The sequence below is a fragment of the Elephantulus edwardii genome, unplaced genomic scaffold, assembly GCF_000299155.1.
Source record: "Elephantulus edwardii isolate Elephantulus edwardi_28Jun2011 unplaced genomic scaffold, EleEdw1.0 scaffold00055, whole genome shotgun sequence".
NCBI lineage: Eukaryota > Metazoa > Chordata > Mammalia > Macroscelidea > Macroscelididae > Elephantulus > Elephantulus edwardii.
The window spans coordinates 2654328-2681933 of record NW_006399805.1 but is presented as its reverse complement, the minus strand read 5'-3'; the positions used below and the strand labels follow the sequence as shown (position 1 = coordinate 2681933).

At 47.1% G+C, this 27606-nt stretch overlaps 1 protein-coding gene across 5 annotated transcripts in view; it reads left to right on the top strand.

The window, feature by feature from the left end:
- PLXNA4 (plexin A4) overlaps positions 1–27606 on the top strand; it is a 461826-nt gene that overhangs the window by 331778 nt on the left and 102442 nt on the right. For all 5 annotated transcript variants that reach the window (XM_006887135.1, XM_006887134.1, XM_006887136.1 and 2 more), the window contains one exon: positions 19250–19350. In XM_006887135.1, the coding sequence (XP_006887197.1) occupies positions 19250–19350 (101 nt within the window). The remainder of the gene's footprint in view (positions 1–19249; positions 19351–27606) is intronic.

Sequence of the window (27606 nt, the reverse complement as noted above, 5' to 3'; positions counted from 1 at the left end):
ATGTTGGTATGTGAACATGATCCTGGACCACCACTGGTGACAGTTTTTGGTGGAGTCACCTCCAGCTCCTGGTGACCTTGAACATCGTTGTTGTTGTTGTTATGTAACACAGAGTCGGAACCGACCCATACCTGACCCTTCAGGAGGTTTTCAAACACAGTTAATCACATGGGAAGAGATTGCCCATCCTTCTCCTCCAGAGCAGCTGGTGGCCTCGAACCATGTGCCTTCAGGATTGCAGCACATCTCCTTGCCATCAGGCCACCAGAGATCCCACCTTGGACATAACCGAATAAAATACTATCACTTGGTCCTGGGCCATCCTCACAATGGCATGGCTACTACGGTGTTGACCCAACTCATGGAGAGTTATTCTTGGTTTTGCTAAAACTCTACCAAGCCCTTTCTCAAAGCCTCATCTCTTGTCTTGAGTAAGCCCAAGTCTGACCATCGTTGATTCTAAGAAAGATGCCCACTGATGAGTGCAGTCATTTTCATTTCCAAACATGCACGGCTGGGCGTACCCTCTGAGGGCACTTGGTGAAGGTGCCCATTTGACCAAAACCACTCTGGTTGGAGCAACCAGACCATTGCTGGAGATACCACCCAGCCATGCCCTGGACAGAAGGGTTGGGTCCAGGGTGGGGAAGCAGTGTTTCCCAGCCTGCTCTGCCCACCGCTTCCCACAACCAGCTGGTACCAGCAGCCAGAGGGCTCAGCATATGCCCGGGACTAGCTTGGCTCAGCCACCCAATCTGGATCTAGGTGCCACCGTGCCAGCCCTTCCCCTCCCTCATTTTTCTGGCTGCCAGAACAAAGGGCCCGTTTTAGCAAACTGAGCTTGAGAAATGCGTGCCAGCAGGTCCCCAGTTCCAGCTCAGATGGGGCCTCTGTCTTTTGTCAGTGTAGCTTTATGGCTCAGGGAGACAGCTGGGAGGGGGCTGCACTTTGATCTCTGGACAAAGACTCTGGTGTGAGTGCATGGGGTGGGGAAGGTGTCACACCCCCACCATGGTTGGTCAGGGACTGCCTTCCTCTAGCCTTAATCCCAGGACAGGAGGAGGCATCTTAGCCATGAGCTAACACCAGAAGAGCGCCCGTGTGATCTTAGACAAGTCCCTCAATCTCCTGAGCTTCTCCTGGTAAATGAGGGGACTGATGGTTAGATCATTTCCAACGTCCTTCTCAGTGTTAATTCTGTGAGTTCCAGAGCACCTGGCCAGCCTAGCATCTTCTTACTTGCATCCGTCTGGAGCCGCTCTCCGAGCAGGACATGAGTGTGGTTGCCATTTTGCTTCATCAGATGTATTAGATATATTACCCAATGGCCTAACGGGAAGGAGTTGCACTGCCAAACCCAAAGACAGGCAGTTCAAATCCACCAGTTGCCCCACGGGAGAAAGGTGGCCAATCTCCTTCTGTGAGATTCACTGTCTCTGAACCTCTGGAGGGTCAACTCTGAGTCTGTTTCAACTCAACATCACATACCAGTAACCCAGTGGCAATGACCAGCAGTGGGTTGCAATCTGTTGGTCACATTGTCACTGTGAGTCAGAGTTGACTCAAAAGCACCTAACAACTATCCAGCCCCGTGAGGAGGGTCCCTGATGACACAGCAAATTAGGTGTTGGACTGCCAACCAAAGTAACGGTAGTGTGAACCCATTAACGGCTCTTCCTGAGAAAGTTGAGACAAGCTGCTTCTGTAAAGGTTTACAGCCTTGGGAACCAGACGTGGCAGTTGTGCTCCGTCCTGCCAGGTCCATGTGAGTTGGGATTGGCTTACCAGCAATGAGCTGAGTTTGGTTTGGTACCCGATGGGGTGACGTCCTGGTGGCACAGTATTTAAAGTGTTTGGCCACTAGGTGAAAGGCTGACAGTTTGAACCCCTCAGCAGCGCAGGGAGAAAGATGTGGCAGTCTGCCTCCATACAGTCTACTGCCTTGGGAAGGTGGAGCAATTCTTCCCTGTCCTGTGAGGGCCCCAGGAGTCAGAATCAATTCCCCCATCAGTTTGTAACAGGTCTTCATTCAAGGTCTCTATAGAAACAGATCAAATGAGATATGTGCACAGAGATTACTTCAAGGAATTGGCATTTATGATCTTTAGGAGCTGATGAGTCCCAGATTCATAGGTCAGGTGGCAGGGTGGAGATATCTAGACTCTGTAGTTCAGGAAATGAAAGAGTGGAGAATAAGAGTGATCTATCAAAACATCTATTTACACTGTGCAGTCTAGACAGAACACACCCTAGAGAAACTCCTTTTTGCTCTTAGAGTCTTCAATCAATTGGCTGCGTCCTATTCACATTAAGATAATAGGGTTTACCTAAGACCTACTCCTGGATTATCTGTGAACACTTTATAACAACATCTGGACCAGCGATTTATCAAAGAGCTGGACACCATAGCCCAGCCAAGTAGACACATAAGGTTAACTATCACAAGCAAGAATCCCCAAAACAAATACATTATTTTCATGTGGTCATTGGAATAGGTAGCTGATTGATATGGGCCAGATTTGTTAATTTATGCAGGAGTGGCATCCATTTCTGAAATAGCTTGCCTCTGAAATAGCTTGCCTCCAGAAACTTTATGAACTTGGAGAAATGATGAAAGTTATGCAAGTGTTCAGGTCTTTCGTTCATAGGGTCTCTGTGAGTCGTTTACAACTGGACGACACTCAACACCACCAACATAGAGCTCTGGAGGCCTGGTGAATAGAAAGTTACGCTACCATGTCAAAGGTGGGTGATTTTAATCTGCAGCCCTCAGGCCTGATTTTAATTGTTTTTGGTCAAACATTCTTCTAAGTGGTAAAGCACTGGCCTGTCCATTTGCTGTGCAGAGGTAACTCATGGTTGTTGTGATGCTAAACACTGTGACACTGATGTGTCAAATGCGATAGTGGTTACCCATGGTGGAGCTCCCCAATTAAAACAAGCTTGGAAGCAGGAGTGGCATCCACTTGCGAAATAGTTTGGCTCCACAAACTCTATGAACTTGGAGAAACAATGAAAGTTACACAAGTGTTCAGGTCTTTCATTCATACGGTAGATATGAGTCACCTACGACATGATGGCACTTAACAACAACAACAACTCACTCATGAATCCATTCACCTGTCTCGCCGTCCACCCATCGTCTGTCCATCCACACATCCATCCACCCATGCACCTGGAACATCTACCCATCTACCTACTCATCAACTCACTTACTCACCCATCCACTCATTTAGTCATCCATCCATCCATCCATCCATCCACCCAACCAGTCATCTACCCAAGCATTCATTCATTAGTTCTCATTTTCTGTGTGTGAGCTGAAGACTAGCTGTGAAGGAACAAAGACAGATGACTTTGCATTCTTCATGAGGACATTTTATCTGAGAAAAGTGATGAATCCACAGACCAAGAGTTGGTATTGTCGTTGTACTGACACAGTCATTTTGATAATTCTGTTACTCCTCAGAACAGCACTTCAGGATGTTGATTGTAAGTTGCCCAAGTCACATAGGCAGTGGCAGGATCAGAATCCACAGCCAGCTCTGTCTTTCCCTGGAGTGCTGGCTTTGAATGAACTGTGTTTCTCTGTCTGTTGTTCTTAGTGGACTCAGGCATGATGGTGACCTTTTGCATTTCCCAATGGCATGGCGACCAGAGCGGAGCTAATTTTATGATGATTGGGATGATTGAGGCTATTGTTGTGACTCTTGTGTTAGGCCGTCTCATTGGGTGTGTCTCATATTTTCTCAGATCCTGCGCTTCCCTGAACTCATCATCTTCATTTTATTGTCATCGTACCAGACCCTCTAGCAGGTTTGAAAGCGGTAATTCACTGTGAGGAAGATTGTCCCTCTTTCTCTCAAGGAGCCATAGGTGGGTTCAACCTGCCAGAGAGGCGTGGCCTTTGGTTAGCTGTGAACTCCTTACAGACTGCGGATAACTGAACGTCATGGTCTTTTCTACTACTGATTCTTCCACGGGGCATGGCAAAAGCAGAACTGTCTCCGCTTTAACACTACTGCAAATTCTCTTTTTCTTCCCAGCTGAATTTGAAGGAATAGTCACTTCTAACCCAAGAGGTCTCTCTGGGGGAGGTGGCAGAACTGAAACTGACTGGCAGCTTTAGAGCTTATACCTGGTGAGGACCACTGAGACCTGAGGGCCCCACTGTCCCAGACTTAGACCTTCCTGGTTCGCAGCCTGGATGCTATAAAATGCTGGACCCAAGAGCTAGGGCTCAGGAGAGACATCACTAGCCCCTCAGTCTCCTGGGCTGTATGTACGTGAGCCAAGGGTCCCCAAGCAGGCCTGCTGTGAACAGCATCTCAGCTTCTTTTTCATCCCACGTTTGCCACCATCCTGCTGTGTGACCTTGGGCAGGCTGTGGAGGTCTCTGAGCACCGGAACCCCATCCATGGCTTTGTCGCTTGATAAGGGTCTAGCTAATGTGTGGGGGCCGTGACTGTAGCGCCCACATCGGTGGCAGAGCGGGTGGTTCCTCGAGGTCTCTCCGAAGCGCCGTCTCCTTGAGAGCCCAGCTTGCGAGCTGCCGCTGTTCACTAATGAGAGGCAGCATATGTCGATGGTTCCGGCAGCCACGCCGCTCCCTGGCTGTCCGAGTTCCCAGAGCAAACTGGCTTCCTATTAGGCGTTTATACTTACTAATAGCAGCAAATTGCAGCCCTCCGCAGCATCTGCTGCTTTTCATTTGCAAGAAACTGCCCAGACCATTTGTATTCATCATATCTTGTGCCCAGCTCTCCCGGGGAGAGAGAGGCTGAGTTGTCTTCTCTGAAATGAGTCAGTGGAGGCAGTGTGAGGACGCCCCTGGTCACCTCCAGGAGCCGAGCCCCCCAACCTGGGGCCCTGGGGCCATTGCCCTTGCTCTTCTGAGTATCCAGGACCTTGACCCAGAACTCAACTGAGGGGCTGGTGGGAACAGTGAGGACAGCTGAGCTGCTGCCCTTGACCCTGATCACCCATCTCCTCCCAAGCATGCTTCTTGCTGCATTAGCCCTGAACCTGAACCCCAACATGAGGGCTCCAAAGCTCAAGGCAACCACTCCTGATGAGTTTCTATTGCGAACAAGCAGATGGCACCCTCCCAAACTCCAGGGAGCCAGCAGTCAGCACGAGGGTGCCAGGCCTGTGCCCTCAGCCTGCACATTCTGAGACCTGTGTTCTCTTCCTCTGAGTTTTTGTTTCCCATGAGCTAGGCCTCCCCGAAGCGGTTAGACCCCAATCTGTAGTCCCAGACTTAAGACACCTGGCAGTCAAGGAGGATCCTGGAGATTCCTTGTCCTGACAAAAACCCAGGTGCTGTTGCGTCATCTCCAACCAGGGTGACCTCATGCATGTCAGAGCACATCTGTGCTCCCTGGGACACAGACTGGCTGGTTTTTCTGAAGCAGACCCCCAGGCTTCCTTCTAGAAGGTGTATCTGGGTGGCCTTGCATGGCCAGGCTCTCTGTGAGCAGCTGAGTTATTACTGTTCCTACGACCCAGGGACGGAGGGCCAAGAAAGAGGAAGCCCTCAGTGAGAAGGAGTGGTGTGGTGGCTGGAGCAGAGGGCTCAGACCCAGCAAAGGGCTGTGAGGACGGTGCTGTCTGTTCTGTACAGTGCTCGGCTGGACATCACATCAACATACAGTGGATTCAGCTCAGTGAAGCCTAACACAATGGCCAGTATGATATAGAATGGAAAACAGAAGCTTCCTAAGGAAAGAACAGCCCCTGGAGAGGTTTGGAGGGACCCCCGCCCCCGAGACCTTGAGGCCCTTATTTCATACTGGGTTCCTCCTCTTTCTGGCTCCATTGCGCTCACTTTTTTCCCAGCTGCACTGCTTGGCGTCTGCTCTGTCTGACAGCTCCCCCAGCAGCCGCTCTGAGTCTCTTGGTGCATCATCTTGCCGATACATGTAATTTTAAAGGAAATTGGGTACTAAGACGGCCTTTCGGACATTCAAATGAAGGCTGGCCATCAGGCTCTGTGTAGCTTCTGTAGCATTAGCATCCAATTATAAGAGCAGAGATGGACTAATAGCGCAAACTTGGACCAAAGTATCAGATGCTTAAACAAATCAGAGATGTGCACAGATCGCGCTGGACGTGTGGCCATCTCAGTGCAGTCAGCAGGGCGGCTGAGGCCCTCTGGGAGGTCGCGGGCAGAGTGGGACCCTGCCCGACTCCAGCCTCGGCAGGAAGCGTTTCTCCAAAGGCCAGGCTCACCAGAAGGCGTGGGGCAGCAGGGCCCAAGACTGGAGGGAGCCATGCGAGGCAGGCAGAAGCACACCCAGCACAGCCTGCTAGGCTTGGGCTTGCTTTATCAGAGTGCAGGCGCTTAGCAAGGCCAAGGTCTTGAGTTTCGTCCTGGGTGGGCTTATTGCTGTGCTCCGCGTGCTCTCTTCCCATCCAGACGGGGATTGTCACCGGCTCCTGGTGCCCGTGTGTACGTGAGAATGAAGCACTCAGAGAGCCTCTGCTGTTTCATGATCACAGTGCACGTGAGTTCATTGTCTGTCAGTCCATGGCAGAGAGAGTTCCCCTTGTTATCATCAAACTTCATCTTCATCAGACATGATGCCCTTTTCTAGCAGTTGATCTTTCCTAATGATGTGTGTGTGTATACACATATACATACATGTGCACATATACATATACCCACACATGCACGCACACATAGTGGGACTGGCATCTACTTCCTAAATAACATGCCTCTGGAAACTCTATGAACTTTGATAAATGTTGATAGTTAAGGCTTCAGGACTTTTGTTCATAGGGTCGCTATGAGTCGTGCTCGACTCGATGGCAGTCATCAACAATAATATATATCAAGCAGATTTCTGTTGTAACCCATTAGATTTTTATTGGAGAATTTTCAGAAGTAAATCACCAGGCCTTTCTTCCTAGTCTTTCTCAGACTGAAAGCTCCTATGAAACCTTTCTACTATATTGGTGACCCTTCTGGTGTTTGAAGTGCCAATGACATAGCTTCTTGCATCATAGCAACTTGCAAATACACAAACCGTGGTCACCGTCGAGTCCTAGGTCATTGTTAGGTCAATCTGGGGTGTGGAGCGTGGAGCTGGGCAGGGGAGGGAGTAGAGATGATGATTCCATTGATGGACTGTTCAAAGGTGGACAAAAGGAAGCTGCTGTCTTACTTACTGTCACCTAGTAACGAAAGGATGAAGGAAGCCAGATGATTTCCAGGAAAGTAATGTAGCGGGAGGTGGAGGGGCTCAGGAGGGCACAGAGAAGCGAGAGGGCTGTGGGCATAGCCAGAACCAAGGACGCTCCAGCAGAGACTGTGCACTGACAGGTGGATGCTGTTGTGTGAGGTGGAGGTGGAGGTGGAGGTGGAGTGGCTCAGGAGGGCACAGAGAAGGGAGAGGGCCGTGGGCATAGCCGGAACCGAGGACGCTCCAGCAGAGACTGTGCACCGACAGGTGGATGTTGTTGTGTGAGGCACTGTTGAGGCAGTTTTGACTCCCAGCCAGTCAACCTGCAGTAGAGCAAAGCGCTCCTCAGCTGTTCCACCCTCCCAGTCTCTGCTCTGCTCGAGCCACCGTGTCACCTGAGACCTTATCAAATCAGGTCCCTTTAACCTCACGGCAACTCTCTGAATTACAAACCTCTCTCTTTTGTCTCTTGTAAAGGATTGAGGTGAGAGTAGGTAAGAGAAGGTTCTGGATACTAAAAAATTTAAAAAGCATTGGTATGGAGTCTGAACAGATTCTTAGCTGATCCTCCTAGCATTTACAGAGGCTGTCAGTCACCTGGCAGAAGGCTGGCCCATCTTTCTCCTGTAGAGCCACCACCAGTGGATTCGAACCACAAGAGAGGTGGGGACTTTGAGGAAACAGTGCAACTCTCAGCAGACTCAGCCACTAGACCTCTCTGCAAGGTGTTCTTTTCCACATCCTTCAAATCAGGAAACAGGTTCAGAGCTTGAAAATGACAAATCGAGTTATGTAATGACACACGATCGGAGATTTTCATCAAAAAAAGCCCCTTTGTCCATTCACGATTAAATTGAAAAGGGGAGCGATGCCTATCATTTCACTCAAGGATCTCAGAATATTTCATAAGCATGGATTTATTAGTTTGCTAACATAAAAAAAAGTGCTTCTTCCTCCTTGTGACCCAGGGAGATGAGCGGAAGACGGGTGTTCCGTGCCCACGCTGCCATTGTGAAGATGGAATTGTTTGCCGGGAACCACCCGGTCGGTTTCTGAACAGGATGCAGATAATACTCCAAGACTGCGTGCAGACGTACCTAACCGTGCTCCCAAAGAAGGCACCATGCTGTCTGTCACCCAGCACAGTGCAGGCACCCTTAGAATATTCTGGAAGGCGGCATGGAAATGATTGCAGCCAAATCCTTCAGCTCCTCTCCCTGCACCTGTTGTCGGGGTGATCAGGGGACAGATCTCCCTCTTTGATAGTCTCCTTGATCATCTGTCACCATGCTAACTCAGGTCAGGCCGCCATCTGATTCGCTGTCTACACAGAAGTCCCTCCCCCCTCAATGACTTTCTCTTTCACCTCTTCCAGGTCTGAATTCCCTCATTCTGTTAATTAGCATGCCTGGCACTCTCGCTGAAGACTTTAATCAGTGTGGGGTGGTTTTAATTAATCGTGTGGCTCTGCATCTGCAGTGGTTGGTGTTCAGGGTCAGGATAGGGGTGGAGATGGGGGATGAGGTGGGCAGCTTTGTGTAGTGGAGAGTGCCAGAAGAGAAGCTAGGGCAGACAGAGAGAGAGTCTGAGAGGTAAGGGACACTGAAGCCCCCAGCAAAGAGGCCTGGCATGCTGTAAACACTATTATAGATTTGCATCAAGAAATAGGCACCAATGGTTGGGATAAACTCTGTTTTCAGCAATGTTGTAAAGTTACAAGGGAAACTTGGGGTTCTTTCTAGAATTATCCTTGGGATGAAGAGTGGGGCAAAGCAGTAGGCAGACTGGGAGATATGGGACTCTCTGGAAGGCCTTGGCCCTACTAGGTATGAGTTCACGGTCACAGGACTCTGGAGAGTTGCTGGGCCTGGCCTTCCTTAGGAAGGACCTGGGAAGATTAAGGGATAGAACTTGGCTCTTAATATGATGACTCTTTCTACTTTACTGGTCAGAATCCTGTTGTTGGCTTCTGGGTTTGAGCATCTGTGTTTTAAAAGGGATTGGAGAATAACTAGATAGAGTTCAGAAAGGAGTATCTTAGTTATTCAATGCTGCAGCAAATAGACATTTAGTTTTGCACAGTGTAGGACCTGCAAGGTTAATGCAGAATTCTCCCCGTAGGGAAGGCTTTCTCTCTGACTCTGGGGAAGAGAAGTCTTTTCCTTTCTGGTCTCTGTTTCTTGGCTCCTTGAAGATCTCCTCTGGTGTGGCATCTCTTATTGGCTTGCTTAATCTGCTCTTTGGTTTCTCCAAAGACATTGATTTAAGACATACCTTACAAAATAACAAAGGCACACCTTACACTAGTGCCACCCCATTAACCAGAAAACCTGTTCTAAAATGAGCTTATAACTCCAGGTATTGTTGTTGTTGTTATGTACCTTCCAGTCAGAACCAACCCACAGCTGACCCTCCAGCAGGTTTTCAGAGGCAGTTCATCACGGGAGGAGATTGCCCATCCTTCTTCCACAGAGCAGCTGGTGGGTTCGAACCATGTGCCTTCGGGATTGCAGTACAGCTTTCTTACCACTAGGCCACAACACTTATTTTGAGGTGACACAATTCTATATATGACAGTGAATAATAAAAGTGATCACATGTGTATTAATGTTAGACTGCTAGGCAAAAGGTTGGTGCTTCAGACCCACCCCTGCTCTTCAGGAACAAGATGATCTATCTACTCTTTCATAAGGATTTATAAGACGAGAAACCCAACAGAAAGTCAACACGAGTTGGAATCAAGTCAGCATCAATGGGTTTTTTTTATTTTTTATTTTCATTTTGGTTTGGGTTTTATTTTTTAAATATTCATTGCAGTTGAGTCAGAACCAACTCCTAGGTGACCCTCCATTGACTTTCCGAGGCTGTAAATGACGGGGAAGGAGATTACTCCTCTTTCTTCTATAAAGCCTCCCTGTCACGGGTGCTAGTAAAGGTTCTGAGAAGTACAAGGAAGCTGAGTTCCACTCAGGCCTCCATTCTTTGGATTGAGTGAGTTAGGGACAGAGACTGCCGTTCATAATGCTGCAAATTGGCCTGATGGTGAGAATCTTTGTTTCCTTGATATTGAGTATCAATCCAGATTGAGGATTTAAGATTGAAGTCTTTGACCTTCTGCAGCAAATGCTTCAGGTCCTCCTCAGTTTTGGGGAACAAGGTTGTGCCATCTGCATAACACAGGTGGTTGATGAGTCAGTCTTCCTCTGAACTGGATACCACATTCCTCCTCATAAAGTCCAGCCTCCTGTGTGATCTGTTCCACATATAAATTGAAAAGATACGGAGAAAGGATGCATATCTGATACAGTCCTTTCTTGATTTTGAATCATGCAGTGTTCCCTTGTTCTGTTTTAAAGACTGCTTCCTGGTCTAATTTTTGCATGAACACAATCAAGTGTTCTGGGATTCCAGGTTCCTCTCAATGTTGCCACAATGTGTTGTAATCCACAAAGATTCTTACCACCAGGCCAACTGGTAGATGGAAAAGAGATTGAGGTTAACAATTTCAATTTCCTCAGATCCACAATCAACACTCTTGGCACAAACAGTCAAAAAATCAAAAGGCAACTTGCACTGGGAAAATCTGACGTGAAGAACCTCTCCAGAGTGCTGAAGAGCAGAAATGCCAGTCTAGAGACTTAAGATGCACCTGATCCAGACCATGGTCTTCCCAGTTACTTGCTAGGCATCAGAGAGCTGGACAGTGACCAAAGATGACATAAGAAGACTTGACACCTTTGTGTTGTGGTGCTGGAAAATAGTACTGAACATACTGCCATGGACCACGAAGAGAACAAACAGGTCTTTCCTGGACAAGGTGAAACCACGTTGCTCCTTGGAGGCAATTTTGAAATTTCTTCTCACATAGTTTGAGCGTGTTGTTGGAAGGAAATCATGCCTGGAAGGGTGGAGGGATAGTGCAGGAGAGAAAGACCCCAGATGAGATGAACTAACACAGTGATTGTGGCAATGGGGGCAGATGTGTCCGAGACAGTAAGATTGGCTCAAAAAGGAGCAGAGTTTAGAGCTATTGTTCATAAGGTTGCTATGAGTCGTAGTTGACTCGACAGCACATAACAACAACAACAACAGCTGCCATTCCAGGAGGAAGTGTCATGATCCAGGTCCTAAAGGCTTTCCCCAGGCTTGCTGACCTCCTGACTGGATCCTGAGCTGTCAGAGCGGCCTTCAATGATGTGGGGAAGGGAGGCAGGGACAGTGCAATGAAGTTATTGTTAGGTACCATTGAGTTGACTATGAACATCAAATCCGAGCCCTGCCCTACCTTACACCACTGTCATGGTCTCTGCTTTGCTCCAGCCCATTCCTGTGGTCACTGTGTCAGTACATCTCCTGAGGGTGGGCAGTCTCCTCCTGTACAATGAACTGCCCTGAAAACCTGCTGGAGTCAGTTACAACTCAACAGTACGTAGTAGTAATAATAATAATAACTATCTTTCCCAGTATGATGTCCTTCTCCAAGGGCTGACCCTCACGACAACACACCACCCAAAGTATATGAGATGAACTTTCACCATCCTTGCCTCTAAGAGCACCTGGGTTACTTTCTCCAAGACTGATTTGTTAGGGGTTTGGGGTTTTGGGGGTTTTTTTGGCAGTCCATGGCCTATTCAATATTCTCTGCCTACACGTCATTGAGGAATGAGGTGTTAATGACAGTGACCACCACTTGTTGGATCAATCCCAGCTCATGGTGGCCCCATATGTGTCAGAGTAGAGCTATATGCCAACAGGATTTCCAAAGAGTAGCTTTTCAGAAGGCAGTTGCCATGCCTTTATTCCTAAATTTCTCTGCATGGACTCAAACTGTCAACCTTTCAGTTAGCAGTTAAGCCTATTAATCGTTTGCCCCACCTAGGGACCAAGAAGGCAGTGGAAATGACCATCCCTTGTAAAGTGCTTGGCCATTCACAAAGGGATATCAGATCTACTGGCCATCTGTGCTGTGGGAAACTCCAAGAATGAGGTGGGAATGTTAATCCTCCTGTTTAAGGGAAGATCAGAAACAATAGCATCTTATGACCTGTAAATGGAGAAGCCAGCATTTGAACCTCGCTCCTCTGGCTCCCATTCCTTTCCCAACCAAACAGAAATGACCCTTGTTTGAAACTGAAAGTGGAAGGACTTGCCAACGTCAGGAGACTGACATCATGACATCCCGTTACATGAGCTGTTTGGGACTCTGAATGCAAAGGTTTCTGAGAAATGTCAAATTCTCCAGGTAGCTGGTTCTTTCCTCTGTGTCTCAGCTTCAAGGGGCCCCGTGCACATTCTAGTCAAGACAGATTATAGGACACATTGGGAATGGAGAAGGTGTTTATTAAGTTTAAGGGAAGAAAATGCTTTTGATGGTACAAAGCATGGTTTCCTCTGGAAGCCATGGAAGTATGGCATGTTGGACAGACAGTTGGGACCTGTGAAAACATGACTATTTATTGCAGGTCCTATCACTCCCATACCTGGCCCTTCTTTATTATGTACCCTACTCTGGAAATCTTGTTCTGAAAGATTCTGTCTCTTAAACAAACAGCACTTATTAAGAAATAATATATTTCTTGCTTTTAATATAGGGCATACGTCACTGGGTATGCATACAAAAAAGTCTGAGGCCTCCAATTTCCATCAGCCTTTTTGGAAAGAGTGTGGAGAGCATGGGGACCTCATTGCTAGTTTTCATCAAGTAGTTTCTAAGGCCTGGCTGTCCTATGTGTGATATAGAAGAACTATGTTCTGCAGGGATTGCAATGGTTTTCGAAGGTTGGGAATTGATCTCTGGGCTTTTTGCCAGACAAGAGAGACCCAGAGAGTTCTAAAGCCTCTGTGTTCACGTAATACATGTAAAAACACAAGAAGGAGGCACTAAGTAGCGGGCCAGTTCCTTACCATGTGGAGAGTCAAAGCACTTCATAGGAAACTTCACATCAAGATGAAATGTGAAAGTAGAAGTTGGTCAACACAAACAGTGACCCAAGACAGCTGAAGTTCAAATCTGCCAAAATACACCCAAGAAGGTAGGCAAAGAGCTGCCAAGGCCAAAGCTATATGAAAGAAGCTGAAAGGTAATTTGGAAGAAGTCAAAACTCAATATAGTCATTAAAAATTAATTGCTTGGTGTGTCCCTTGGGGAACAAAAAGATAGAAAAAATAAGAAAGTTACAATGGAAGGGGGAAAGATTGTGTGGGATTTAGAATTAGTGTTCTTTTATTAGTAATTAATTCAGAAAGAGTTTAGAAGGCAGATCGGCAGGATGGTAACAGTTTGCCTACACAGAGTTAGAAGTAGCCATTGCTGGTGGCATATCCCGTGTGGAAGCAGCCTGGCTACGGAACCACACAGAGGGAACAGCCTCTGCATCAGTGCCAGGAGCACCCAGGCCTGGGCCAGGCCAGCAGGCTCAGAGTTTCCCATGTGTGTTTTCCCATAGTGGGATGTGACAAATGACAGTCACATTGGATTGTCTCAGCTCACGCCGAAAGGCTGAGGGTCCAGTCTTCCAGTGAATAAGAAACGTGTCACAAGTGGAATTGCACGGCCACAGAGCACCCAGCCCAGTTCAAGTCCACCCGCTTCTCCACTGGAGAAAGATGGACCATCTCCATCCGTGAGATTTACTGCCTCTGAAAATCCGCTTAAAGGATCAGCTATACATCAATTCTGACTTAACAATACACAAAAACAACTAAAACAATAGTCAGTGAACAAAAGACACTTGTTCATAAAGAAGAAGCTTGGAAAAATAAGAATAAAGACCAAGGCTATTAAAAAGGAATAAAACTTCACACTGATGTGGTATTATTAAAGGGGGATCTGGTGGTGTAGTCCATAGTGAGTTGTACTGCTAACTGCTAATATAAAATGTTGAACATTTTACATTCATTCAAATCCCCGAATGGATTCTTGGGAGAAAGATGGGAAGCCTCCTCCAACGGTGGGTTACAGCCTGGGAAGCTCAGTGGAGGGTCAGTGCGAGTTGGAACTGGCTCCATGGTAGTGGCTGAGTGAGGGCTTGTTATTAAGAACTGTAGTATATACCCAGGAGGGGAACTCTGGTGGTGGTGGCCTAGGGGGGAAAGAGTTGCATTGTCAACCTAAGTATAGATGGTTCAAATCTCCCAGATTCTCCGTAGGGGAGAGAGGGGCAGTCTCCTCCCATTTTATTTATAGCCTCTGAAAACCTGCTTGAAGACGAGCTGGAAGACATTCCAGCTGCACAGCAGTGAGGTTTGAGAGGACGTTCCCTAGAGAGAGCTCAGCTGGTTCTGTTTCTTACCTCTAGGCCACCAGAGCTCCCCACGTGTCAGGTAACTAACTGAAGTGTGAATCTCCTCCCATGTGATTTACTGCCTTTGAAAATCTACAGGAAGGTCAGGTATGGGTCAACACAATAGTACGCAACAAGAACTGACTAAAAGATCAGTAGCTCCAATCTACCAGCTACTCTCTGCAACAAAGAAGGAGCAGAGTCTTCCCACTAAGATGTTATGCTTTAAGAAAAACAAACAACGTGTGCAAAGGGAAAATGCCAGCAAGGTTTCCTGCAAACAGACCCCAGGAATACCTGCACAGAAGACGAGAGAGCAACCTCCCCAGTTTCAACAACCACTAGGGTGTTTAGATAGATAGATAGATAGATAGATAGATAGATAGATAGATAGATAGATAGAGATAGAGATATAGAGATAGATATAGATATATAGATATATTTATATTTATTTATTTATTTATTTATATATTTGTTGTTGTTGTTAATGTGCTGTCAAGTCATTTGCTACTCATAGCGACCCTATGTACAACAGCCCTAAACCCTACTCTATCCTGTGCCAATCGCATTGCCTCTGACACACCCATCCCGATTACCCCAGTCACTGAATCAATCCACCTCATAGAGGGTCTTCCCCTCCTGCACTGTCTCTCTACTCTACCCAGCATGATATCCCTCTCCAAGGACTTGTCTCTCCTTGCAACATGTCCAAAGTATGTCAGACGAAGCCCCAGAATCTTTGCCTACAAGGAGTAGCCTGGTTTAACATTCTCTAGGATGAATCTGTTTTTCTTGGCAGTCCATGGTACATTCAATGCTCTTCTCCAGCACCACATATATAAATATGTATGTATGTGTGTATATATATAAATAAATATGTGTGTGTATATATATTTATATATGTGTGTATATCTGTGTGTGTATATATGTGTGTGTGTATTATATACTTTTTTCCTGGTTTTTACTCTTTTGGTAATTTGAATTGAAAAATAAAATATTATTACATGGGGGAGAACCCAACCAAAGAAATCTGAAATATATAGGAAATGCTTTTTTTCCCTTTTTTATTCATTTTGGTTGCTGGTGCTAAACTTCTGTATGTCGTGATTTAAAAAGAAATGTTATGCCCTTATTTATTTCTAGATGAGGGGAGGGATAACAGTTTTGCTTTCTTATGTCACTCTGTCTGAAAATGTGCAGTATGAATGATGTTTCTCAAAAATAAAAACTTTTGCCTTAAAAAATATTTACAGCCTCAGAAACCCATGGAGGGTCTCTACTTGATGGTGGCTGGTTGGATTTGGGTTAAACTGCCCCCCTGAGAGCCCTGGTAGTACTGTGGGAGAAGTACTGGGTTCCTAGAACTTACTGTCCATTTGCTCCATGGGAGGACGGTGAAGCCATGTCCTTCAATATTATTTATAGTTACAGAAAACCTATGGGGCAGTTCTCTCTCCTGTTAGCTAGCTATGAGCCTGGATCGGCTCCCTGGCAGTGTGTTTTGACTATGTACTCTGAGGGGCACCAATGATTAAATGCTTGCTTGGCTGCTTTCCAGAAGATTGGCAGTTTGTACCCACCCCGGGGCATCTTGGAAGCAAGCCTGGTGAGCTGCTTCTGGAAGGTCACAGCCAGGGTAGGCCCATGGAATTGAGTTCTATTCTGACACACACTGAGGCCTAGGAGTTGGAACCCACTTGGCGACATCGGGCCTGTAGCAGGCACTAGAAGTCGTGTAAAGAGACATCAAGGAAAGCTGTCCCCACAAAGCAGGCGTGTATGTGTCCGAGAACAAAGTCATTCCACAGTCTTTAAATGCGTGTAGCAAATGGGAGCATTTGGGCATGGCAGAAATGCCGTGTGGAACGTTTTACATTAACACACGGCTGGTGAGAGCTGATAGAAAGTTTGAGGTGGGAGAGGAAGCCTCTCCCCGTTTAAACAGTGGGTAGGAGGAGAACCAGCAGCAGCTGCTCTTCGAAAGCTCCATCGTGCAAACTTCCCAGAGCCAGTTGGCCAACTTTACAGGAAAGAAAAGAGTGGGCAAGTAACAGCTACAAAGTGAGTTTACGACACCTTGTTAAAAGGCACAGGGGAAGGGAAAGCAGAGGGTCTTGGCCTGGAGTGAAATGTTCTCCGGAACACCAAGAATGAGAAACATGCAGCAGAAGGTCTGGGAGGAAACAAAACAGCCATGACAAGAGAGAACTGTGCCCTGGGGAAGACTCAGCCTCGGTGCATTATATTTTTAAGATGCAAGTATGTGACTAATTGGATGGTTGTAGAGACATTTTTGGATTTTGATGGGAGGAAATTTTAAGGACATTATATTTATATATCTATATAAAATGTAGTAGAGAGTTATGCTGCTAACCCAAGTTGCATATCTGGCAATTCAAATCCACCAGCCACTCTGTGGGAGAAAGATGGGCTGTCTCCTGTGTGATTAGCTGCCTTCCAAAAACATGATGGCAATGTTGTTGTGAGGTTCCATTAAGTCAACTATGACTCGTAGCAGCCCTCTGAAAAACAGATTCTGCAGTTCTGGTGGCCTAGTGGTAAGGAATTGCGCTGTCAATCCAAAGGGACGTGGTTTGAATCCACCAGCTGCTCCATGGCAGAAAGATGGGCAGTCAATTCCTATGTGATTTACTGCTTATGAAAATCCATTGGAAGATAACTATGAGTTGGTCCTGACTCGAGGGTACACAACACTAATACATATTGAAAAGATAAAACCCTGATACACACCTTTGCTAACTTTAAACCATGCTGTATCCCTTTGTTCTGTTTGAATGATTGTTTCTCTGGAACCATGTATAGATTCTATATGAGCACAATTAAGTATTCTGGAATGTCTTCTTTTCAATATCATCTATAATTTATTATGATCTTGTGGACTTTCTAGCCACTGAATTTTTACTTTGCCATGTGGCTGAAAATAGATGTGAAAATAGGGTGTGTTAGCCTATACACAAGGAATTGGCTAGTCTCACCATTAAATCGAGTAGATCCCACAACAGAGAAAGAAACCTCACTGCCAGCAAAGAAGAGCAAGAAAGAGAATGCAACTTGCCCTTCAAGACCAGAGCAACAGCCATAGCGGCCACAGCTTCTATCACCTGACATGAGATGACTCAAACCTTGGGACTGCTGCACACCACAGACAGAATCAGAGCTAAGATAAGAGGCTTTGCCCAAGTTTATTGGACAACTTGGGGGTGGAGATCTAATATTGGTAGGACTAAGAACTTTATAACATCGGCTTAAAGCTGTGAGGCAAAATGCTGAGATGCCTGCAAACACATTTCAGGAGTTGTCCTGATTAGACTACTAATCTGAATTATAGCCTTCTGACTTCCCCACCTTGGTTCTTTGTGGTCTGTGAGCTATTACATCTGATTTTGGACCCAGTAAGATTGGCGTTGAGATAAGTAGAGAGAGGAATGGGAGCATTCTGACCTCATGGGAATTGGTTTGGTGCTACTGATGCTATTGACTGGGACAGCTCTCCTTTGTGAAGTTGATAAAAGTCAGATATGACCATCTTCACATGGCCCTTTTTCTTTTTATAATCCACATATAGTCGAATGCCTTTGCATGGAGATTATGAGGATGGTGAAGGATTAGGCAGATTTTCAGTCTGTTGTACATAAGCTCACTATGAGTCAGAATCAACCTGATGCCATCTAACAAGAAGAAGTATATGTATCAAAGAGCCCTGGTGGCATAGTGTGTATCATATTTGCATGCTTATCAAAGGGTCTGCAGTTCAAATCTACTACCTACTCAAAGGGCGAAGCATGAACAGCTTCTTCCTGGAAAGATTTACAACTTAAGGAACCCCAATGGAAGGTCACAGTGGCACTCCACAGCACACCCTACAGGCAAGAATGGTGGAACTTCTCATGTCCTTTGAGCATGTTGCCAGGAGGGCCAGTCCTTGGAGAAAGTCGAGGATCATCAAAAGAGAAGAAGACCCCGAACGAAATAGATTAATCCAGTGACGTCAGCGATGGGCTTGACACTGCAGAGAGTGTGAGGGTGGCACGGGGCAGGGTGAGGTTTAGCCTGTTGTTCACACACAGGGTCACCATGAGTCATAGCTGGCTTGGTGGCACCTAACAACAGCAACATAGAAATCATTTGGAACAACTGAGTACGAAAGCTGTGAGTTCTGTGTTCCTGGCCTTCTACACAAAGTGTTGCCACCTCTGGGCCCCAAGGACTCTACCTATTCAAATATGATCCCCTCAGGTGCCCTTCAGTGCTGGGGCTCCCAGCATCTTCATGCTCCTACGTAATTTTGGGTAATAATTAGGGTCACATATGTTATGGATTCAGTTGTATCCCTCAATATATATGTTGGAATCTTAAACTTCTATTCCTGTGGATGTGATTTTATGTGGAATAGGGTTTTCCTTGTCACATTAATGAGGTCATATCACTGTAGCAGTGCCTTCAACCTGATGACTTCCAAGATATAACAATAAGAGCGTGCACTAAAGATACTATATGAAGATCCGGGGGGAACTGAGCAACACTGGGCTCTAGACCCAGAGACAAGAACCCTTCCTCTGAAGAGACAGTAGAGCCACTCATTAGAGCTGACACCTTGCATTTGAACTTCCAGCCTTCTTGACCGTGAGAGAATCCATTTCTGTTTGTGATAGTCACCAGTTTGTGGTGTATCCACTGTGGCAGCACTAGATAACAAAGACAGCATCGCTTTCTGATGTTCAGCAAAGCGTGACCACTCTGTCCCTTGTCATCCTGTCCTAGCTGACCAGAGTCCCGGTGGAGTCCTGCAGTCAGTACAGGAGTTGCAGCGATTGTCTGGGCTCGGGAGACCCCCACTGCGGCTGGTGTGTGCTCCACAACACGTGAGTACGGAGTGCATGGGCCGCGGCCTCCTGTTCCCCACCTCACACCCTCCACCAAGTCCTTGCCTCCTCTTCGCAAGCATTACCACCTCCTCTGTGATCACTCATCTCTGCCTTGTCTTACACTTCCCTCCATCATTCCCAAGTGCATCTCTCTTTTCTTGTTCTTTCTGACCTTGAAGTTGCCAAATTCAGTCTCACAGGGACAAACAGTGCATAAGACCATTATTGCAAAAAAAAAAAAAAAAAGAAGGATAACTAGTAAGATGTGGATAAAAGTCCAAAAGGGGAAGAGGAGGGTGCAGGAGGGTTGAGTGTGTGCAGAGGAGGAAATCACTAGAATAGCAGTTTGGTGAACGAGGGCTGGAGGGTGGTGAAGGAATTAGGAAGGATCCAAAGGGGACCTAAAAAACCAAGATAACAGTAGCCATAGATCAACAGTGATTGATTTTATAAAGCACAATGTACATGAATTTCTTTTGAAACACAGCGTAAATGTAGGAATGTGTGAAATGATGTACATAAATGATGCACAGTATATGCTAATTTTGTATACAAGCCAATACAAAATTAAAATAAAGTGGAGAGAAAAAATTCAAAAGGTGGCAATCTGAGAATGCTGATGGGTCAGCACAAGAATGGACACATCTACACTAGGGGCTTGAGGGGAAAAGGGGCCCTGGGTGGTCCTGACTGGAAGGACTTCCAGGTTCTGAACCCCTGGGAAAGGCATTACACCGTCTCCTGTGGGAACTCTGGGGGGACTTAGCCAAACTGCCAGCCTTTGGGTTAGCAGCAGAGGGTTTCATTGTTTGTGTTTGCATCACCTGGGTCTGGGATGAGGTGTACCTGGCTCCTCTCTGGGAATGCTCCTTCCTAAGTGTTCAGCACAGAGCAGACCTGACTCTGGACACCAGGAGAGAGATCAGGAGAGGACTTGGAGAGGTGTCAAGAGAGAAGCAAAGCAGGAGGGGGATGGGGGATGTGAGAGAAAGAGGGGGGCATGAGATGATGAAGGATGAGTGTTGTAACCAGGTGGCCCAGGAGCTAAATGGCCTGTTTGTACCAGCCAGGTCACAGGTGGGTTGCAGACTGAACAAGCTTCAGAAATGCTTCTGTAATTCAAGCCGTCCCCCTTCCTCACTCTCCATTGTCATGGAAACACTCACCTGCTAGCCTGATCCCCTGGGCCTCCTGTCACCCAGTCCATTGGAGGGTCCACTCCTAATGCCCATTTCTAAGGAAGTGACAGCTTCAACAACAACTTCAACAATCGGGCACCAGCCTTGAGCCTTTCTCTCGGGCGTTCCCCCCAGACCTGCCCTACCTGCCTGTGTGAAGGTGAAGACTAGCCTGCATCACCAGGTGAATGGCTTCGCCCTGGCCCCTTCACTGCTGCTGCTCGAGCTGGGCCTGGAACATTTCCCTGCCTCCCACCCCATGGCTCCATGCCCAGCCCGAGAATCCTATCTGAGGCTCAGCAGGTAACTGGATCCTGCCCTGCAGACCAGCCGCATCGATTGGCCCAGACTTTACCTTGCTTAAGAAAAGTCACCCACATCACCCTTGGGAGGCTCATGTAACCCAAGACGTGGACAGAGGAAAGATGAGATTGGCTTTTATAAAGTCGCCCTCAGCCCCTGGTGACCCTTCCTCTTTCCAGTTTGCTGCTGCTGGACGGATTCCCTGGCCTGGAGGGGTTGGACATGGGCTACTTTGCAGGATTCATTTCTGTTCTCCTTTATGGAGTTCCTGCCAAGGAGATAAAGCATGGAAAAGCAGCAATTCCCAGAGCAGAAGGGGCGAGTTACAGCTCAGTTTCCTTGGCAGTAAAATAACAATGAGAAGAGCCATTCCGTGGTCACCGCCACAGGCATGACCACAGCTTGGGAACAAAGAGAGTGGGTACCTGGGATACAGCAGATGTTGCCATATGGCCACTGCCCTGGCTTTCCTCCTCTCACTCGCTTAAAAATGAGAAAGAGACATGAAAGAGACAGGAGGGGGCAGTGCCCACACTACCAAGATAGCTCAGTGGACAACAATTTCAGTAACCCTTAGCTTTAGTTCATAGCTCGGGGGGGAGGAGTTTAGAAGGGCCAGTTTTAACGCACAACATGGAACCCTTAGAAAGATCGTTGTTGGTCTTGCTCAAAACGGTCCTTGCGTAGACTGAGGCCTTTTTGGAATGCTAGGCCAGGAGGAAGGAGACAGAAGTGGAGAGAGATGGTGGAGATGGCTTTATTAACAAAGGTACATCCCAAAGGAACAGGATGGACTTTCCTCTTGAGGAAAGGGAGTAATGGAGGAGGCAGCATGCAGCGGAATTGAGGCTGGATATGCAGCTTTCTTTTCTGGTCCCACTGTGCCTGGGGCTGGAGCCTGGGCCGTTGAGATGAGGTCATGAAGAGTTCAAAGTTTGGTGGGTGGTTTTTACTTTACTTCATTGTCTTACATGTTACTCATGCCCTAAAACACTAATTAGGTTGGGGAGGGGGCGGGTTCAACCTTACCACGAATGTCAGGGATGAGGCCATGTTTACCAGACTGAGTGCTGCCTCATTGGAATCTACCCTGACACTCCCTCCACCCAGGTTTGCCTCAATTATCTAATTCCGACTCTGACATTCAGGAGATCCCGGGTGGTCCTGATTCTCTACTTAGAGACCATGAATCCACCCCAGGGCCTCCTTTGTATCCCCTTGGCCCCCTTCCTCTCCCCAGACCAGAGCTGTGTGATTGAGTGCCTGGTACAAACCTAACGTTAGCGAGTCATTCTCCCTCTTGGCACCTCCAACCATCCACAGCATTTCTGGCAGCGTCTCCCAGCAGTGCAGCCCAGCTGCCTGCCACCAGCAGGGGACATGCAGAGAGAATACTTTGTTCTCTTGTCTGGACTCCATGGGTGGGTGGGCTCTTGATGATGCAGAAGCTAATTCCAAAGGTTCTTCCTTGCTTCTTGCTCACATAGTCCATAACACCAGAACCAAACCCACTCCTGTAGAGGCCATTCTGGTTCATGATGGCCCGCCACTTAGGTCTCCAAAGCTGTAAATCTTTACAGGGGAGACTCCTGTGGAATGAGTGGTAGGTTCAAACCACTGATCTTTCAGTTCCCAGCCCAATACGTGGTGTACTATGAGAGCATAGTCCCTAGCCTTGTTTGTAATTTCCATTGCCAACATCCAAGGACAACTTAATTCTACCCTGATAAGCCCGTGTACTCCCCCAGGCTCTTTGCATTGGAGTCTTATCTCCTCTAAGAAAGGATCAAGGAATTCATGTTTTTCCTTATCGTGAAGAATTTCAACTCTGTCCGCTCATAGGGAGATGATAGCCATACCCCATGCCTTCTGTCCCTGTTGTGGGGTTGAGAGCGGGAGGGCTATTGAGTGGAGGTTTAGACCCCAGTCCCCTTCTAGTTCCTGACCTCAATTGTCATCTGAAGTTGGTCCTGTGGGCAGCCCTGGAGGCGACATCCTCCTTATAATAGCATCAGTGTAACCTCTCCATACTAAGAGGCCCCCATGGTCGGGTCCTCGAGTGAACTCCCCTGGAAGGCTGAGCCTGTTCATCCCCTCCTCACTCACCAAACTATCTTCTCTGCCCCACACCCCCTACCGAAACCTCTGCAGGGGTCACTACAGCCCCAAGGCCAGCTGTGAGTCTTCCTATATGGACTAGAAGTGCATTCCGCTCACCAGCTCCCAGCACCCCTCCCAGTCTAGTGGATCCCTGGGGATAACTCAGGTAGCTGGACTCCTCAGCAGGTGAAGCCCAGGTGCACACAGATGAAGACACAGCCCAGCCCCTCCGCGAGTCCTGCCTTGCTGGATCAGAGAGGATGGAGGAGCTGGGCTGACACAGATGGACGGCAGCCCTGCATCACCCTGCGGAGCAGGAGATCCCAGCAGACACACTGCAGTGTGCGAGCTGATCGGAGCCCCCGTGGGCGTGGACGGCATGCGCGGGGCAGCCTCCTCCTTGGCGCTGGCTGGATTCTATCACACATGGATTCATCCTCTCTGATGCTCTGTGCTTCCTCCTCCTCTCTCCTTATTCTCCTCCCCTCCCTTCTCGTCTGTCTCCCTCCACTCCTAATTTTCTTCTACCTCTACTTCCTTAACTTCTCCTCAACTTTAGTCTGAATAAGTAGATCCCAACAGTGCCACTTACTAGGGAGAAGAGAAAGTCAACTCACCCCCGTCCCCTTTCAGCTGCCACCGAACGCACAGGCAGACCTCACTTTATCACGCCTTGCTTTATTACGCTTTACAGGTATTACACTGTTTTGTAACTGGAAGTTGTATGTCAACCTATGGTCTATCAGTGCCATTTTCCCCCAGATAGCACGTGCACACGTTTCCGTGTGTAATATTTTACTCCTTCTCACAATATCTCAAGCTTTCCCATAGTGTTGTTACACATTTACTGGGCCACAGTAGAAAGTCGATATAACTTTTATATGCACTGATAAAAAAAATGCCACGTGGCTCACTCTGTGACAATATTCTCTTTATTGTAGTGGTCTGGAACCAGCCTACACTATCTCTGAGCTGCGCCTGGAATTTGGCTTCTTGAAGGGAAGCAAACCCTTTAGTTTCCTTTCTTCTGTTGCCTAAAACTTTATAGCCAATGGTTTGTTGGAAGTACGGCCAGAAAGAAGCCGAAGCCAGAATCTGTTCTGAGACCCAGGTTGGGGCATGGCCTTCCTGTGCAGATGACCAAGCCTGGCATGTGCATTGACTGATGAAGAGGGTCCGCTTGGTGGCCACATGAGCTTGGGAAGGTTCTTGAGCCTCTGACCCTCCTCTATTTCATTTGCTGATTCTGGTGAAGCCCTGAAACTTCCTCTTGCCCCAGTAACCTCACCCACTGAGTGACACTCAGGAGGCGTGGATGAATCTAATATCACAAAGCGCTTTATGTTTTGAAATGTGGCAAAGGAGTTATGGGCTCAGTTATTAGCAGCTGGAGACAAAGACAACTTGCAGCATAACTTTTTGCCTTCCTGTCTAAGGGCTTGCACAAGGACAGCTCAAATATTTCCATTTCCCTGAGCCCCTGGCCTTCTTTTCTGGATTCCAGCTTCAGTTACACCACTGAAAGGACTCCCTTGACCTGTCGTTGCTGTTAGCTGCTGGGGAATCAGCCCTGACCCTTGACAACTCCGTGTGCATCTGAACACCGCTGCCTGGCATGTGCCATCCCCATGATCGCTTGCAGATCAGACCTTTGTGATCCGTAGCCTTGTCATTGACTGGATTTTAGGAAACATATCCAGGCCTTTTTTTCCTAGTCCATCTGAGTCTGAAGGCTTCACTAAAGCTTGTTTGTCATCGTGGCGACATTCAGGTTCTCACTAGCCTACCACCTTGACATAAGAAATTTCTTGCACAGCTGCCCATTCTGGTTTTCTCCATGCCACGCATTCATAGCTTCCCATTTCAGTGGGAATTTCAGAAGAAGGCAAGAGTAAAGATAATAGAAACTCCATCTGTTACCTTATGAGAATTCCCAGGTAGGAGATAATGACCTATGAGCCTCTTTCATTCTCAAACTTATCACGAAGGCAGACTATGTTCACTTGGTTTTTCTAGCAGCTTCTATGGGAAGCCCATATCCTCTGTTTCCTGGACCTCATGTTCTATGAATAGATTTCCCAAATGATACACTCCAAGCATAGACCATGACCATGTGGACTGGACAGGACTGAGGATCCTTCCTAAAAGAAAGAGCAAGTTCAAATATCCAAGACTGGCACACCCATGCTGGAGTGTCTAGCTAGCAATGACCTTGGAGCCGTGCCCAAGTGGACTTCTCAGGTTGCCCCACTGCCAGATTTGAGATTTGTGTGCCTGGCCAGCAGTGCTGGAAGTTAATATTTCCACTACTGTCCTTAGGAATTAATTTTTAGAGAACTTAATCACCACCTCTTTTCCTTTGCCTCACCTCCTTCCTTCCACCATTCCTCTCCCTTCTAATTTTCCACTTGGCTGGGAATTCTCCAGCAGTGAAAGTTCAGGCTTAAGGGAGGGCAGAGGTAGCTGCTTCATTAGAGAGGATAATCTCATTGGAACCACTGGCTTGAATAATAACCCCTTCTGAGCGGCCCAGGCCTTCCTCCCCAAGGGCTGTTTGCACCTCTGATCTTGAAGTTGGAAGGGCTGCATATCAGAGAAGTGGAAGGAGGTAGGGTGGTTAGAGGAGTTATTGAAAGACTCTAGGAACGTGTATTCTTGGATCTGCTCCTTGCTGGCCAGTGGCAACTCAGTGTTTTAGGCATCAGGGTCCATGGTGGCAGCTTTTCAGGAAACTCAAGGTCACATGTTACTGTTGACTTGACTCCACTCTTGACAATTGTATGCATCCTGGACCACAACATTGCCCAGGCCGGCACCATCTTCATAAAGTTGGGATGTTTGAGTCCATTGCTTTGGCTAGTTCATTGCATGAAGTGTTTCCTTCAATTTTATTACCCTGTGTATTATTAAGCATAATGTCTTTTTCTAATAATTGCTCCTTCTTATGACTTGTTTAATAAGCAACCCAGGTCTTGCACACACGTGAGCCCCAGTTTTCCTACCTGGAAAGCCAGTGGGTGAGGATCTTCCTTCCACCTTGAGGAGGGCTCCTATGTTAGAGCTGAAAGAAAGTCGTGAGGAAAATGATGGGATTCCCTTGAAGAAAACTTCTAAGCCAGTCTCTTCCGCTTAGCCCCCAGCAAGTATGAATGAACTGTCAACATGTTTCCAAGCTCCTGGAAACAGCAAAGCCATGACCTTGGCAGATCCTATAATGAATAATAAGGAAATCCTCTTCCCTGTCCATTATCCCATTACCTTGAAGGTCAATTATCTGTGCTGTGGATCTCTACAGCCTCCACCCTCGCGGACCTTAAAGAGTAATCATAACGTCAAACGTCCCTGCTGCTGACCTTAAACTTGACTTTCCACTGGAAAATGGAGTTCTCAATGCCCTTTGACAGCTACGCAATCCAAATTGCTTCCCCTCTCTTTCATCTCCCCTATCTCTGGGACTCTCCCTCCTACATTAATAGGAAAACCGCTGCAGCCACTTCTGTCTTGTATCTTTGGGTTGTCCCATGGGCAAGACCAGGAGAAACGTGAGCTTCTGCTTCTGCTGTAGTCTGGAAGGTGAAGGGGAGGATGGGATAATGCCATTGCTCTCATGTTGGTTCTGCATCCTAATGGTCCTGCAGGACTGAGTAGAACACCTGCCCAGGGTTTCCAAGGCTGAGTACTGGTGCAGACCCTAGAAAGTGCCACTGCTAACCCAACAATCAGATCCAACTGGTACAGGAGAAGATTGGCACTTCTCTGAGAGTTTAAATCCACCAGTGTTTCCAAAGCAGAAAGATGGGCAATCTTCTCATGGAATTTACAGCCTCCCAAAACACAGTGAGGAATCAGCTATTGGTCAATTCTGACTCGATAGAAATGAGTGAGAATCTTTACAGAAGCAGCCTGCCACATATTTCTCTTGGGGAGCTGGTGGGTTTGAACTAGTCACCTTCAAGTTAGCAGCTGAGTGTTGAATCACTGCCCTATTTAGTTTTATTGGGGTAAATAGCAAACATTTATTGGGGAAGTTATTAGATGCTAGATGCTGTTCTAAATGATTTGCTAACATAATTACATTTAATCTTCATGATATCTCTAATAGGTGTTGTTATTAGGAGCTATTGATTTAATTCTGACTCAGAACAACTCCATACGACAAAGCAGACCTTCCCCATAAAGTTTGCTTTGCTGTAACTGTCACAGAAGCAGATCACCAGATCTTTCTCCCAAAGAGCCACTGGATGGGTTCAAACCTCCAGCCTTTCCGTTAGAAACCAAGTGCTTAACCAACACACTAGCAGGACACTTTTGTACTTATTTTCCCAGAATCTCTGGGTGGCACAACTAACAAAGGGCATGACAGCTAACTGTGAAGTTAGACCCAGCCAGAGCCTCAGAAAAAAGATCTGACAATCTCCTTCTAAGGTCACAGCCTTGAGAATCCCATGCTGCAACAGTCACACGAGTTAGAACCGACTCAGAGGCAACCAGCAGTCCCGATAGATTGTAGGGTGGTGTCAAGTGCCAGCTGGTGAACTACAGCTCACAGCGACCCTATGAACAACAGATCTGAACTGTATCCTATCCTATACCATCTTCATGATCTCCACTATTCTTTTGTAAAAAAATTTATTTAACATTATTATTTTGTGTGTGCATACCGTCAAATCAG